At 45.0% G+C, this 16,525-nt stretch overlaps 1 protein-coding gene across 1 annotated transcript in view; it reads right to left on the reverse strand.

Moving 5' to 3' along the window:
* LOC138300803 (SPARC-like) overlaps nucleotides 1-16,525 on the reverse strand; it is a 695,108-nt gene that overhangs the window by 374,707 nt on the left and 303,876 nt on the right. Inside the window, exon 3 of the mRNA XM_069240576.1 lies at nucleotides 6,618-6,702. Coding sequence (XP_069096677.1) covers nucleotides 6,618-6,702 — 85 coding nt within the window. The remainder of the gene's footprint in view (nucleotides 1-6,617; nucleotides 6,703-16,525) is intronic.

Below are 16,525 nucleotides of genomic sequence, written 5' to 3' on the forward strand. Positions count from 1 at the left end.
GATTCAGGCTGAAACAAGGCAGGAAGAGGACAGAGAAACAGGGAGCAGGCTCTGGAAGAAACAAACAGGTACAAGGCTAAGAGATAGGGAGCAGACTCTTGCTGGGACAATCAGGAACAGGGCAGAGAAACAGGAAACAGGTTCAAGATGGAACAAGACTGGAACAGCATCCGATAAGGGGTCTGTAACACAAAGGAATCAAACTCCAATGCGCAACGGGGATCTTTAGGAAATGGCTGCTTATAAGCAGTTCCAAGCTGCAGAAAACCCCAGGTGGAATCACATGACTGGGCTGCACAGGAGAGGTCTCAGGTGTGTGTAGTTTCAGACACTCGCAAGTCCTGAGGGAGAGGATCCGGCGAAAAGGAGCAACTGGACTTCTCCCATAGAAAACAATGGTAAACAGAATCCAGGCTTTCCTGACTACCAGGCTGTGCATTATGGGATTTGCAGTCCCAGGAAGCAAATGTAATACTACAAAAGCATACCACGGCGAAAAGAGAAACAAACGGGAGTCAGCAAGGGACTTTAGATAAGTGTTCAAGGTGATTCCCAGACTTCCAATAGTCCCCTCACAGCGCCCCCTAGAAATGGGACGACAGAGTTGTAACACTTTGTGGTCTTTGTAATTGATTCTGGCTCTAAAAGGCATGTTGTCTATGCAATGTGAGAGGGAATGTACAGTGTCTCAAAAGGAGGTGAGCATTTCCCTCTCCCCTGTGAAACATAAGTAATAATATTCACAACCCTCCAATTGAGCAAACACAAACAGAGATGTATGCGTTCATAAAGACAAGACAAGTTAAAACAAATCCTAAAATGACGATTGATCAATAAACAGGGCAGATTTCAGAGACTGATCCGCACACTGTCCAGTAAAATATGCAAGTTCGGAGCATAGAACTAGCAGGTGGACAGTGAAATTGAAAGGGCACCAAAAGGCAAGCAAGGGCAATAGCACCACCACCAAAATTGTGGTACAATGGGCCTAATTGCCACTCTACATGCTGCAATGAGAAACTGGATTGTTGATTGACTAGAGTGTGAGCCCTGGTCAAGCAACAGCCACAATCCTTAGCAGGGTGAACCACAGAGACACTAAAGTACCTGTGCTTTACCCCCCAGGTAGCTTGGCACAAAAAGCAGTTTGGCTTAACTTAGAGACAATGTGTAATATATTTCTGCAGCAGACACACAATAATCAAGTGAGAATGGAACACAAGTAAAATCCCAAACCAATTTAAAAAAATAAACTCAATTTTAATATATTTATAGTAAAAAGTTGCACCTAAAAGATCAAACTGCAAACTGCAGGTATCTAGTTGTGCAAAATGAGGTCAAAGTAAAAGAATATGGCCGACCAGTTAGAGTATAGGTCAGATACAAGTAGTGAATTGACCCCTTTCAATGCTTACCTTAGGGCTTAGAAGAATTTTCAAGAAAAATGTTCTATGAATTTGCAGTGAAAATGTCTACATTCACACTTATTCACTTTTATGGACGTCAGAAATCTCCAGTGGGATGAGGCAGGAGGTGATAGACAAAGGCAGTTCCAGGAAGTTGGACACTCCTTTAACGAGGTACACTGAACAGGATTTGCTGCTGGGAGAAAAACATAACAGGAGCAGCCGCAAAGTCAGACCAATGGATGATGCACCTTAAGCAGGTCAAGGAGCAGGTTGGTCACAATCTTCCCTTGGTTCTCAGAGTAGTTTTTAGCCAAAATTGTTGTAAAACCAAGTTTTAGATTTTGGCTATCTGGGCATTGTTATCCCACAAACTAATGGTCCAGGACTGTTGAGACACCCCTTGGGGGTTCAGGACACACATAGGCCAGGTTCTGGTGCGGCTTCAAAATGGTAGGAGCCTTTTATGTCTATGTGGATCTGAAAAAGAGGCCAGCAAACTAGCCCTTCATGTCTCCCTGTTAGCCCTGGGTTCAGGTGAAGATGTAGGGTTCATACAGCAGGACTGGCCTCTGAATGTTCAAGGCCGGCTTCTGGCAGCAAAGCAGTCCTTCCAGGTACAGCAGGGCAGTGTTTTGGGGAGTACACAGACGGCCACAGCAGTGTAGGAGGCTGGCCTGGTTTGTAGTGGGTACCAGAGGTACTTACACCTTGTGCCAGGTCCAGTTACCCCTTATTAGTGTAGAAGAGGTGTTTCTAGCAGCTTAGGCTGATAGAAGGTAGCTATGGCAAAGCAGCTTAGGCTAAACTAGGAGACATGTAAAGCTCCTACTATACCACTGGTGTCATATGCACAATATCATAAGAAAACACAATACACAGAGTTACTAAAAATAAAGGTACTTTTTTTTTATGATAATATGCCAACAGTATCTCAGTGAGTACCCTCAGTATGAGGATAAGATATCTACACAAGATATAGGTACACAAACCAAAATTATGCAGGTAATAGCTAGAAAAGTAATGCAAGCAGTGTAAAGTTAAAATAGATTGCAACAGGAGCACATAGGTATAGGGGCAACACAAACCATATACTCCAAAAGTGGAATGCGAACCATGAATGGACCCCAAACCTATGTGAGCTTGTAGAGGGTCGCTGGGAATGTAAGAAGACAGTGAAGGTTAGAAAAATAGCCCAGCCCAAGACCCTGAAAGGTAGATGTAAAGTGCACCTACTACCACCAGAGAGCACAGAAGTCGTGATAGGGGGATTCTGCAGGAAGAACAAACACCAGCAATGCAACAACAGTGGATTTCCAGACCTGAGTACCTGTAAGGCAAGGGGACCAAGTCCAATAGTCACGACAGTGTCGAGAGTGGGCAGGAGCCCAGGAAATGCCAGCTGAGGGTGCAAGGAACCTGCCACCTGTTAGAAGAAGCTTGGAGTTCTGCAAGAAAGAAGAGGACTAGGAACTTCCCCTTTTGAGAATGGAGGTCCCACATCGCGATGAAGCTTGCAGAGGTGTTCCCACACAGAAAGACTGCAAACAAGGCTTGCTAGCTGCAAGGGTTGCGGTTAAGGTTTTTGGGTGCTGCTGTGGCCCAAGAGGGACCAGGATGTCGCCACTTGGAGGAGGAGACAGAGGGGGCACGCAGCAATGTAGGGAGCCCTCGCAGAAGCAGGCAGCACCTGCAGAAGTACCTGAACAGGCACTTGGAAGAAGAGTGAACTGGAGTCCATGCGAAGTCACAAAAGGGAGTCCAATGCCCCCGGAGGACAACTCAGAAGGTTGTCCATGGCAGGTTAGAGTGTCCGGACCCAGGCTTGGGTGTGCACAAAGGAAATCCTGGAAGAGTGCACAGGAGCCGGAGCAGCTGCAAATCACGCGGTACCCACCAATGCAGTTTACCTCCACCAAACTTAGACTGAAGAGTCACTGGACTGTGGGAGTCACTCAGACAGAGTTGCTGAGTTCCAGGGACCACGCTCGTCGTGCTGAGAGGGGACCCAGAGGACCGGTGATGCAGTCTTTTGTTGCCTGCGGTTGCAGGGGGAAGATTCCGTCAACCCACGGGAGATTTCTTCAGAGCTCCTGGTGCAAACAGGAGGCAGGTTACCCCCAGAGCATGCACCACCTGGAAACAGTCGAGAAAGCCGTCAGGATGAAGCGATACAAGGTTGCTAGTAGTCGTCTTGCTACTTTTTTGCGGTTTTGCAGGCGTCCTGAGCAGTCAGTGGTCGATCCTTTGGCAGAAGGTGAAGAGGGAGATGCAGAGGAACTCTGATGAGCTCTTGCATTCGTTATCTGGTGAGATCCCCAAAGCAGAGACCCTAAATAGCCAGAAAAGGAGGTTTGGGTACCTAGGAAGGAGGATTGGCTACCAAGAGAGGTAAGAGCCTATCAGAAGGAGCCTCTGACGTCACCTGCTGGCACTAGCCACTCAGAGCAGTCCAGTGTGCCACAGACACTACTGTTTCCAAGATGGCAGAGGTCTGGGACACACTGGAGGAGCTCTGGGCACCTCCCCTGGGAGGTGCAGGTCAGGGGAGTGGTCACTCCCCTTTCTTTTGTCCAGTTTCGTGCCAGAGCAGGGCTGGGGGATCCCTGAACCGGTGTAGACTGGCTTATGCAGAGATCGGCACCATCTGTGCCCATCAAAGCATTTCCAGAGGCTGGGAGAGGCTACTCCTCCCCAGCCCTCACACCTATTTCCAAAGGGAGAGGGTGTTAGACCCTCTCTCAGAGGAAGTCCTTTGTTCTGCCTTCCTGGCTTATGCAGAGATGGGCACCATCTGTGCCCATCAAAGCATTTCCAGAGGCTGGGGGAGGCTACTCCTCCCCAGCCCTCACACCTATTTCCAGAGAGAGAGGGTGTTACACCCTCTCTCAGAGGAAGTCCTTTGTTCTGCCTTCCTGGGCCAGGGCCGCCTGGACCCCAGGAGGGCAGAAACCTGTCTGAGGGGTTGGCAGCAGCTGCAGTGGAGACCCCAGAAAGGCAGTTTGGCAGTACCCGGGTTCTGTGCTAGAGACCCGGGGGATCATGGAATTGTCCCCCCAATGCCAGAATGGCATTGGGGGGACAATTCCACGATCTTAGACATGTTACATGGCCATGTTTGGAGTTACCATGGTGACGCTGTACATAGGTAGTGACCTATGTACAGTGCACGTGTGTAATGGTGTCTCCAAACTCACAAAGTCCGGGGAATTTGCCCTGAACGATGTGGGGGCACCTTGGCTGGTGCCAGGGTGCCCACACACTAAGTAACTTTGCACCCAACCTTGACCAGGTGAAGGTTAGACATATAGGTGACTTATAAGTTACTTAAGTGCAGTGGTAAATGGCTGTGAAATAATGTGGACGTTATTTCACTCAGGCTGTACTGGCAGGCCTGTGTAAGAATTGTCAGAGCTCCCTATGGGTGGCAAAAGAAATGCTGCAGCTCATAGGGATCTCCTGGAACCCCAATACCCTGGGTACCTTAGTACCATATACTAGGGAATTATATGGGTGTACCAGTATGCCAATTTGTATTGGTAAATTTAGTCACTAGCCTGTTAGTGACACATTTGGAAAGCAGAGAGAGCATAATCACTGAGGTTCTGGTTAGCAGAGCCTCAGTGAGACAGTTAGGCATCACACAGGGAACACATACAGTGCACAAACCTATGAGCACTGGGGCCCTGCCTGGCAGGGTCCCAGTGACACATAGACTAAAACAACATATATACAGTGAAATATGGGGGTAACATGCCAGGCAAGATGGTACTTTCCTACAAGCAGCAGGCAGTACTCTGAGAGTCCTTCCGCAGGTCCAGAATCCAAAATCCAATAATCCTCTGTCTCTCTCCACAGCCCCTTCATTTTTTAACCCACTTTGATTTCTTCCAATGTGAGACATTCAGAATGCTCAAGATGAAGAAATAGTTTGCACTACCTGATCTTGCCCTGTAACTATTCATTGTATGTGATGGAGTCTTGCAGTGTTGCTACCTGTAATGTACCTGTTCTTTGTTTGTGAAGAGATCTTGTCCAGCTGTTTCTCATGCTTTATATGGCTCCGTGATTTATGAATAAAACACCTGCGTATCTTCATCATTCACAAATTGTCTACTTTAATTTCTATCTATGTTGGTCTGCACACCTAGATGTGAACTTGAAAATCTGATTCACTCTATCCAGAGAATCACTTTAGATTGCACTTCGGTTGCTCCTGGGTAAAGCATGTTTATAATCTGCACTGTGAGTTTATATCCAGTGCATTCCTGTGGGCTGCTCTTCTATCTTTACTCAGTGGACTCTTCAGAGAACCTCCCATGGCTTCCTGTATATTGTGAGTGGCTTGTCATGGCCCTGGGTGGGCTCCAAAGAGCTTTGCCCAAGACGGCCTGTATTACAGTACATTCCTGTAGGTTGTTGCCCTGCCACTAAAATTCATTAGAGAAATTGAACCTTTTCCCTGCTTAGGATGGCAAGCAAGTTCACATACACAGCTAGCTCCCATAGAACGTCATTCCACTCTGTCCTTAAGTGCAGCGGCATGATCTCAGCAACACAATCACAGTAACATGCTCACTGCAACACAATCACAGCAACACAGTCACAGTGACATGAGTAAGGCATTTCCCTGCTCAGAGTGTAAGACGCCAAAAGGTTTGACAGATACACCACAATCATAATCCACACCTTTTTAACAAGACATAGCTGCAACCTCATATAAACTACCTGCATCATATCCCTCACCAACCTAATATAAACTACCTGCCTCACATCCCTCAATATGCAAGTGGCTTCCCTTCATCACCCATTTAAGCACTCTTACCTAAGTCATTATAAGAGCACCACCTTGGTCACTTGTGCACATCACCAAACCCTTCCACGTTGGCAACACTGAAGCTCAGCAGTCTTCAACCAACACTCCTCCATGGTATAGTATGCTGCCATTCCACCAATTAACTTTGGTATCCTGTCTGAAGCACTTTATTAATGCAATTGCAATACAATATAAAATTGGTGAAACCACTTAAAAAGCTAATAACACTGGCTTTGTCAGGAAGTGATTGGTTCATATTCTGTAAGGAGATTCTCACCCTTTTATTGAAACCAGTCCTTTGAATTAGAGTATGTGCTTTGCAGCAGGCACACCTCAGGCAAAGTTAGTAGCCGCCACAAATCAGCATGTTTGAAACATCTGGGCATGCACACTACCTGGATCCACGCGGCCTAAGTATGGACGAACTTTAGCTTCTTCTTCTTCTTGTCTGAATGCTTTCATAGGTGCTCTTGGAGTAGCCTATTAGAAAGAAACATAAAATATGATTAAACTACCATAACACAGAGAGCATTAAAGAGTTTACAGATTGGTGGGTTTATTTTATTCTGCACTGAACCTACTCTGACTGCTCATTTTCTCTCTTATCCTTGAATTTTTGGGTAGAAAGGCAAAGCATTGATGGATTGGCCAGAAGTCCACTTTGGTATTGTCTGGTTGTCTACACTCGAGCAGGGCTGCTTTCAGGGCAGGATGGGCTACCACGACCCGTGGGTGTCCCCGTGGTACCATTTTAGTTGCAGCCTCCAGCACGGGGCTGGTTTGAACATTTTTGCCAAGTATGATTTTGGCTTCACTCCAACCCTAAGACAACGACAGATTGAATCAAACTGGATCTCCAACATTCTTAGAGTCAAAAATAAAATATCCAAGCAATTGTGTGCCAGCCGCCACAATCTGGAGCTGTTTCCAAGCTAGTAGCACATCACTTTGACATTCACAATCTTAGTTGCTATTCAGTTTTCATTTCATTATTTTTGATCTTTGGGGATTGTAACTATGTGGAAGTGCAAATTATCTTATGTGGCACACACTGTAGGTTTCAGTTTGTATACTGACACACAAAGCAATGAAATAGGTAGCATGTCATAGACGATCAGGCCGACAGGCCTGCTGTACAGTTAGCAGCCACTTTAAGTGAACGATTGCAGTTCTATGTTGAGGTACATCCACTTCTATCCATTGTGGTTTGGCTCTCTCTCGCTAAAACCTGTCCAGTCAGCTTGTTACATGTGGCTCAATCAAAACACAAGAGTGGAAAAAGATTTGTACTGTGCCAAGAACCACAATCCAAGACTATAATTTATGAAGTATTTTAACTTTTCAAATAGTTATTTCGGTTGTGCCAAATCAAATGCTTTACTGACTTCTTTAAGCTAGAGCTCACAATATTCCCACCACCCTATCTCCCTGTACCCTTTCTGTCCCTCTGCCATGGGCCAGACCAAAACTTGTGCGTAATATTTCTTTTGTAAGCCACCAGGAACATTCCTGCGCTGGGACGTCATCAGGCCATTACATCCCATTCAACTAAAACGGGCCCCAGCATTTTGATCGTCCCTGTCGTATGACGTGTACCGACTGCATTAGAAATGTAGCAGGTGCTGTCGATGCACGAAGAGAGGTTGGGGCCTGCATCTCCATCTATAGTGGCATCATTCAAAGTATTCTTCATACTCCTCTAATGTTTGCCCACTTCTGAAAATTGAGGCTGTCTTTAAACATTCTTCTGCTGCCCTCCTTTATTCTGTTACTTTGACTGCTGCCAATAATGCATAAAGGCATGAGTGGTGACAAGGGTTATCGGTATTCTGGTGAATGACAAGCATCTCTTTTAAAAATTATGACTTGCAAGCATATTGTGTCAAAAATATTGTAAAGCCAAAAATATCAAGGTACAGAATATAGAAGTTAAGAATATTGTTTTTACGTATATAATATAGTTTTTTAAATACGCTGTATAAATTATAGTTTACTATGACATAGTTGCACTGAATGAATAAATGAACGAATGGACGAATGAATGAATGAAAAGTGATTTGTAAAGTGTAGTGGCTGTAAGGAAGATCTCTGGCAGTGTGCTGACAACAGAACAAGGACTGATTACGCCTCACAGAACAAAAAGTCATCAAATGCGCCTTAAAAATAGTTTCTTTAGAGGTTGACCAGAGAAGTCATAAATATATTTTTTAATTATTTTAATATTCATCAGTTACCATATTAATTAGAGGTGTTACTATTATAACCGCTTTATTGTTTTGGTATAGACATTTTTAACAAGCAGTATACATTTTTGTACACTTAATTAGTCATTTATAACTTAGTAGCAGGTTGTTGGCATTATAGAGAACTAGGGTGATGATGTATTTGAATTGTAGATAAGTGCTTTTTATTTTAAACTCATTTTCATGGTATTTAAATATTTAGTTCGTAATTAATTATTTAAAATGTGATTGATTGTTATTTTAATTATTTAGTGTATTTTGTGATTTTTTAATGTAGCATTATAGTTTTCCACAGTTAAACTACTAATTATAATTTAGGAGAAGATTGGTGGGTTTGTAGCAGAGTAGGGTATGAAGTTATTTATCTAGGAATTGTGGTTTTATGTAATTTAAATATTTATTTTTAAACAAATTAGGCAAGTTATTTAATCAATTAATTGTTATGACAACAAATTGTGTATTTGCATTGTCTATTCACTGACAAGTGTATTTATGAATAAATCTTTAAAAAAAATATGCTTGTGTTTTGTTTAAATTTTGTTTTATTTAACTACTATTTTAATATTGTTTGTTATTTGTAATTTATTTTAAAAGTTATTTTTTGAGCAGTAAAGAGGTATGTGTATTTTAAATGTATTGATTTTCTTTTATATTTATTTTTTGACTACTTAATTGTTTTTACATTAAGTAAAATAAATTGTATTGATTTTTAATGCATGTATTTTTTTGTGAATATGTTTTCATATTTTTATGTTGCTACGCATTCAAGTGCTAGTAAGTCTAGCCCTTCCAAAGTCCAACACTTTCCCTACTGTTGCTTAGATTGGAGTAGGATAACCCCCCCAAAGACCAACAATTTCTGTAATTTTCCTTATGTTGGAGTGGGAAGTAGAAATCGAATCCCTCCAAATTCCAGCAATTTCCTTCCTCTTATTTAGATTAGAGTAGGAATATTAAATCTATCCCTTCCAAAGTCCAACACGTTCCCTACTGATGTTTACATTAGAGTGGTAATAGTAAATCTAACCCCTCCAAATTCTGAGACTTTTCCTGCTTTTTTTAAATTGGAGTTGTGAATATGAAATCTTTGAGGTCTTATACTTCTGCTACGGATGTTTATTTTTGATTGTTGTTATTTTTTCTTTATTTTGTATATTATTTATAAAAATGAATTGCATTTAAACTGCGAAAGGAAGAAGAGGGAGAGGGGAGGTGAAGGGAGGAGAGGAGATGAGAGGAAAGGAGAGTAGAGGAGAAGTTCACTGGGATACAGAGACAAGCCTTGGCAAAGTCAGTAGGTCTCTCCTATGCAAAAGCTACTCCCTTGGCCAGTTTGGTCTAGCCATGTTCGCAGAGGTGTGGCTGCTGTTCAAGCATGGTCAAATGTTAGTGGCATGGAATGGACTAGAGTGTCATGGTGTGAAGTGGCATGGACTAGAGTGTGGTAGAGTGGAGTGGCATAAGTGGAGTAGTGTGGAGTGAGAATTGCATAGAATGGAGTACAGTGTTGTGGAGTGGAGTGGCAGAGAGTAGCACAGAGTGGCATAGAGTGGAGTGGAGTGGAGTGTAGGAGATTGGAGTGGCCTGGAGTTTTGTAGGCTGAAGAGGCACAGAGTGGCATTCAAAGGAGCAGAATAGAGTGGAATAGTGTGCTGTAGAGTGGAGGGCGTAGATTGGAGAGCGTAGAGTGGAGTGAGGTATCATAGAGGAGAATGTAGTGATATGGAGTAGTGTGTTGGGGCACAGAGTGGAGCGACATGGAATACAATATAGTGTCATAGAGTGGAATGGTGTAGAGTAACATAGCATAGAATGGAGTAAAGTGTCACAGAGTGGATTAGAGTGGAATGGCACAGAGTGAAGTGCCATAAAGTGGAGTGGAATACAGTGGAGTGGTGTAGCATAGACTGGAGTAAAGTGTCAAAGAATGGAGAGGCACAGCATGGAGTGGCATAGAGTGAAGTAAATTAGTGTGGAGGTTCATAGACTGGAGCGGCGGAGAGTGGCATAGAGAGTTGATTGGAGTGCCGTAGGGTGATGTGTCATAGAGTGAAATAGCGCAGAATGAAGTTTCATAGACTGGAGTGGTGTAGAGTGTACTGGTGTAGAGTGGTGTAACGTGGAGTAGCATGGAGTGGAGTAGCATACAGTGACCTAGAGTGAAGTGGCATAGAGTGGCGTAGATTGGAGTAACACAGAGTGTAGTGTCATAGAGTGAAGTGTCAGGGAGTGTCAGGGTTTGGAGTTTCGCAGAGTGGAGTGACATGGAGTGGCGTAGCATGGAGTATTATAGAGTAGGGTGTTATATAGTGTCATACAGTGGCATAGAGTTGAATAGCATAGAGCAGAGTAGAGTGGAGTGGCGTAAAGTGGAGTATGCATAGTATTGTAGTGCACTGGCATTACAGACTACACATTTTCAATTCAACTGACCATTATATTTGCACATAACGTTTTACTGGTACAAATGTACAGCATAAAATGATATTGTGGGTGTAGGAGGCTGGCCTGGCTTATAGTGGGTACCTTGTGGTACTTACACCTTGTGCCAGGTCCAGTTATCCCTTATTAGTAGATTAGTAGTGTTCTAGCAGCTTAGGCTGATAGAGGTAGCTATAGCAGAGCAGCTTAGGCTGAACTAGGAGACATGCAAAGCTCCTACTATGCCACTCATATCATATAGCACTATATCATAAGAAACACCATACTCAGAGTTACTAAAAATAAAGGTACTTCGTTTTAGTGACAATATGCCAAAAGTATCTCAGAAGATATACTCCCTTAGGAGGTAAGTAAAATATACAAAATATACCCACAAACCAAAATCAGGTAAGTAAACAGTTAGAAAAAAAGTGCAAACACTGTAGAACACAATAGGATGCAATAGGACTAGGGGCAACACAAACCATATACTCCAAAAGTGGAAGCTAACCACAAATGGACCCCAGGCCTAGTGTAGTGTGTAGAGGGTCGCTGGGAGTGTAAGAAAACATTAAGGGTGTCCAAGATACCCCACCCCAAGATCCTGAAAAGTAGGAGTAATTTTACCCTACTACCCCAGAAAGACAGTAAAGTCGAGATAGGGGGTTCCTCAAAGACAACAACTGACTGCAAAGCACTGAAGATGGATTCCTGGACCTGAGGATCTGCAAAGGAAGGGGACCAAGTCCAAGAGCCACGCAAGTGTCCAGGGGGGCAGGAGCCCACTAAACCCCAGATGAAGGTGCAAAATGGCTGCCTCTGGGTGGAAGAAGCCAAAGATTCTGTAACAAGGGAAGGTGTCAGGAACTTCTCCTTTAGATAGTAGATGCCCCAAGGCGTGCTGGAGGATGCAAAGTTGTTTCCATGCCAAAAGACCGCAAACAAGCCTTTCTAGCTGCAAGAGTCGCGGTTGAAGATTATGGGTGCTGCCCAGGCCCAGGAAGGACCAGGAGGTCGATCCTTGGAGGAGGAGACAGAGGGGGCACTCGGCAACAGAGAGAGCCTATGCAGAAGCAGTCAGCACCCGCAGAAGAACTTGAACAGGCATTCATGAAATCTGAGCACAGCGGTCATCTCACCACAACAAAAGAGGGTCCCACGAAGCCTGTGGTCAACTCAGTGAGTTGAGCAATGCAGGACAAAGTGCTGGGGACCTGGTCTGTGCTGTGTATGAAGGAATCCTTGCAAAAGTGCACAGAAGCCCTAGCAGCTGCAGATCATGCAGTACACAGGATTACTGTCTGGTGTGGGGAAGCAAAGGACTTACCTCCACCAAATTTGGACAGAAGGACCACTGGACTGTCGGGGTCACTTGGATCCAGCTCCTGTGTTCCAGGGATCACTCTCGTCAAGATGAGAGGAGACCCAGAGGTCCGGTGATGCAGACGTTTGGGGCCTGCGTTAGCAGGGGGAAGATTCCGTCGACCCACAGGAGATTTCTTCTTGGCTTCCAGTGCAGGGTGAAGGCAGACAGCCCTCAGAGCATGCACCACCAGGAAACAGACGAGAAACTCTTGTGAGCTCTTGCATTCATTATCTGAAGAGGAACCCACAGGAGAGACCCTAAATAGCCCTCAGAGGAGGATTGGCTACCTAACCAGGTAAGAGCCTAGCAGGAGGGGTTTCTGACGTCACCTGCTGGCACTGGCCACTCAGAGGTCTCCATTGTGCCCTCGCACCTCTACATTCAAGATGGCAGAGGTCTGGGACACAGTGGAAGAGCTCTGGGCACCACCCCTGGGGTTGTGATGGGCAGGGGAGTGGTCACTCCCCTTTCCTTTATCCAGTTTCGCTCCAGAGCAGGGGCTGGGGGCTCCCTGAACCGGTATAGACTGGCTTATGCGAGGAGGGCACAATCTGTGACCTTCAAAACATTTCCAGAGGCTGGGGGAGGCTACTCCTCCCCAGCCCTTAACACCTATTTCCAAAGGGAGAGGGTGTCACACCCTCTCTCAGAGGAAATCCTTTGTTCTGCCTTCCAGGGACTGGGCTGCCCAGACCTCAGGAGAGCAGAACCTGTCTGAGCGTTGCAGCAGCGGTAGCTGCAGAGAAAACCCCAGAGAGATAGTTTGGCAGGACCCGGGGTCCATGCTGGAGCCCGGGGGATGCATGGGATTGGCACCCCAATACCAGATTTGGCTTGGGGGGACAATTCCATGATCTTAGACATGTTACATGGCCATGTTCGGAGTTACCATTGTGAAGCTACATATAGGTATTGACCTATATGTAGTGCACATGTGTAATGGTGTCCTCACACTCACAAATTCCAGGAAAATTGCCCTGAACAATGTGGGGGCACCTTGGCTAGTGCCAGGGGGCCCTCACACTTAGTAACTTTGCACCTAACCTTCACCAAGTGAGGGTTAGACATATAGGTGACTTATAAGTTACTTAAGTGCAGTGTAACATGGCTGTGAAATAACATGGGCGTTATTTCACTCAGGCTGCATTGGCAGTCCTGTGTGAGAATTGTCTGAGCTCCCTATGGGTGACAAAAGAAATGTTGCAACCCATAGGGATCTCCTGAAACCCCAATACCTTGGGTACCTAGGCACCATGTACTAGGGAATTATAAGGGTGTTCCAGTGTGCCAATTAGAATTGGTAAAAATGGTCACTAGCCTGCAGTGACAATTTTAAAAGCAGAAAGAGCAAAAACACTGAGATTTTGGTTAGCAGAGTCTCAGTGATACAGTTAGGCACCACACAGGGAACACGTATAGGCCACAACTATGAGCACTGGGGTCCTGGCTAGCAGGATCCCAGTGACACAGGCAAAAACAAACTGACACACAAGTAAAAATGGGGATAACATGCCAGGCAAGATGGTACTTTCCTACAGTGGGGAAATGGCTTTACCTGGTGTATTGATTTGTTGTGGTTATATTGAAATAATTGGTTCTACCACACTTCACAATTACAAACAAATGTCCCTCATTAGTGGTTTCCTGATTCTGATATATTTTGAAATATGTGCACAATTCAATTACAGACATTTAAATTTTGTTGTGTGCTAGAAAAAAACTTTATTTTCTTTCTCCTTCCCAATATCCAACAAGATTGTTACATAATCCTCTTGCTTTGAAGTCAGTGAAAGGAAAGCAAACGCTTCCCTTATCCCTTGTGAGGCGTAAATTGCTTTGTGAATGATTAAATAATTAAAAACTTTGTTTGTTAAGAACGGTGTTGCACATGAGTTTCAGAGACATGGTCTGAAATTGTGAATGTGAGCTTGTAGATGCATACATTTATTTCAAGGTATAGGCAGACACCCCATTTAAATGGGCGTCTCCTTATCTTAATTTGGTAATGCTACAGCATACCACATAACTAGCCTCAGTTTCAAATTTCAAATCCAAACAGAGCTTTATTCGGTGTTAGAAATGGGGTCTCTAGTTGGCAGAGGTATACACCCTTATTCAATTAGGGACCACAATCCTAGTCAGCGTAAGTCACACACACTCTAAATGATCCTTTGCCCACCCTTTGGTAGCTTGGCACTGAGCAGTCAGGCTTTACTTAGAAGGCAATGTGCCAAGTACTTGTGCAATAAATCATAGAGTAACACAGTGAAAACACCACAAAAATACACTGCACAGGTTTAGAAAAATATATAATATTTATCTGGTTAAATTAAGGTCAAAACGATAAAGAATTAATAAGCACAAGTTGAGGTATCACTTTTGCAGGATTAAAAAGAGTCTTAAATCTTAGAAATCAACAGCTGTCTCTTGTTTACACAAATTACCTGGTTTTCATCAAAAATAACATGCACGGAGACCACAGAAGAGGAGATGCGTGGAAAAATAGGCTGGGTATCGGATTTTCCAACGCGGCACGGACAATGCATCATTTCTTTTCCCGCTGCAAGGGGCTTTGTGTCGATTTCTGGCACGCAGTCTTGATTCCTCACTGTGATACGGGGTTCTTTTTGACGCTCAGGGTCGATGCGGGGAAATCATGGACATGCGGGAAGAAGTCACAGGCGCTGCATTGGTTCTTCACTTGTGAAGTCGGGCTGTGCCATTTCGGTTAGCTGTACATCGATCTGGTAGGCAGTGAGTCAAATTTCTTACCGCAAGGCAGGCGCTGCGTTGATTCTTCACTCGGGAAGTCAGGCTGCGTGTTCCGGCTCGGCTTGTGTCGATTTCTCAGTCGCAAAATGGCTGTGCGTCATTGCCAGCAGGCTGTGTGCTGATTTTCGGCTGACAAGGAGTTTCCTGAAGAGATTAAGGCCCTCATTATGACATTGGCGGTAAGTGCCGCTTACCGTCATGCTGACTGCCGCCAACATACAGCGACCGCAGTGGTATACCGCTACCCGTATTATGACCCACATATAGAAATTCGCCACTATACAGACACACACACAAGTCCGCCAGCCCAAAGGTCAGTGATAAACTGGCAGTACCAAAACCCACACCGGTATGCCAGCAGAACTACATCCACAGCATTATGACCCACGAATCACCGCAGCGAACATTCAACCGCGGTAAACCATTGGCGGTACATACCACTGCGCTCAAAATACACACACACTAACAAAACAACACCACATTGGACAATTCAAACTACACACACCGGACACACATACACACACCACACCCACACCACTATATAACACCCACCCACATTATTCACAACCCTTAACCACTACAAACAATTTACAACAGAGAGAGAGAGACACACCAGGAGCACCCACAGAACCAGAGCCACAGAACACCATCACCCATACACCATCCACTCACCTCACAGCACACACCCCAACACATCACCCCACACACCCTCACACACACCACTCACACTTCATCCATGGTACCACAAAGACACCCCAGGTTCTCAGAGGAAGAGCTAAGGTTCATGGTGGGGGAAATCATCCGGGTACAGCCACAGCTTTTCAGATCACGGGTGCAGCAGATATCCATTGCAAGGAAGAGGGAGCTATGGCGGAGGATCGTGGACAGGGTCAACATCGTGGGACAGCACCCAAGAACAAGGGATGACATCAGGAGGAGGTGGAACGACCTATGGGGGAAAGTGCATTCAATGGTTGCAAGACACCAGATAGCTGTACAGAGGACTGGCAGTGGACCCCCACCTCCTCCCCCACAACTAACAACATGGGAGGAGCAAGTCTTGGCAATCATGCATCCTGGAGGCCTGGCAGGAATAGCAGGAGGACTGGACTCTGGTAAGTCAAATCTTTACTACTTTCATCCACCTACCTCCATGCCGTCACATACCCCCACCCCTACCCTCACCCCATCACCCCACCACCTCCCATACACCCCTATCACAACCCATCCATCACAGTACCCAGCACTGCATGCAACAACAATGCATGGACACCACTCACAGCATTGCATGGACACCCATTACCACAGCATGCACACTAGTGACAATCACTTAGCCAACCAAATAACAAATCACACAAGCCAAAGCTGCCTTGGTAATAACAACCATAGAGGGAAACACACCCATGCACAAGATGTCACACGCAGAAACAATAACACTGCATTTACATCCCCACAGGACCCCCACACAACGTCACCGGAGAGGAGGTGTCAGCAACATCCA

The sequence above is a fragment of the Pleurodeles waltl genome, chromosome 6 (assembly GCF_031143425.1).
Source record: "Pleurodeles waltl isolate 20211129_DDA chromosome 6, aPleWal1.hap1.20221129, whole genome shotgun sequence".
NCBI classification, from domain to species: domain Eukaryota; kingdom Metazoa; phylum Chordata; class Amphibia; order Caudata; family Salamandridae; genus Pleurodeles; species Pleurodeles waltl.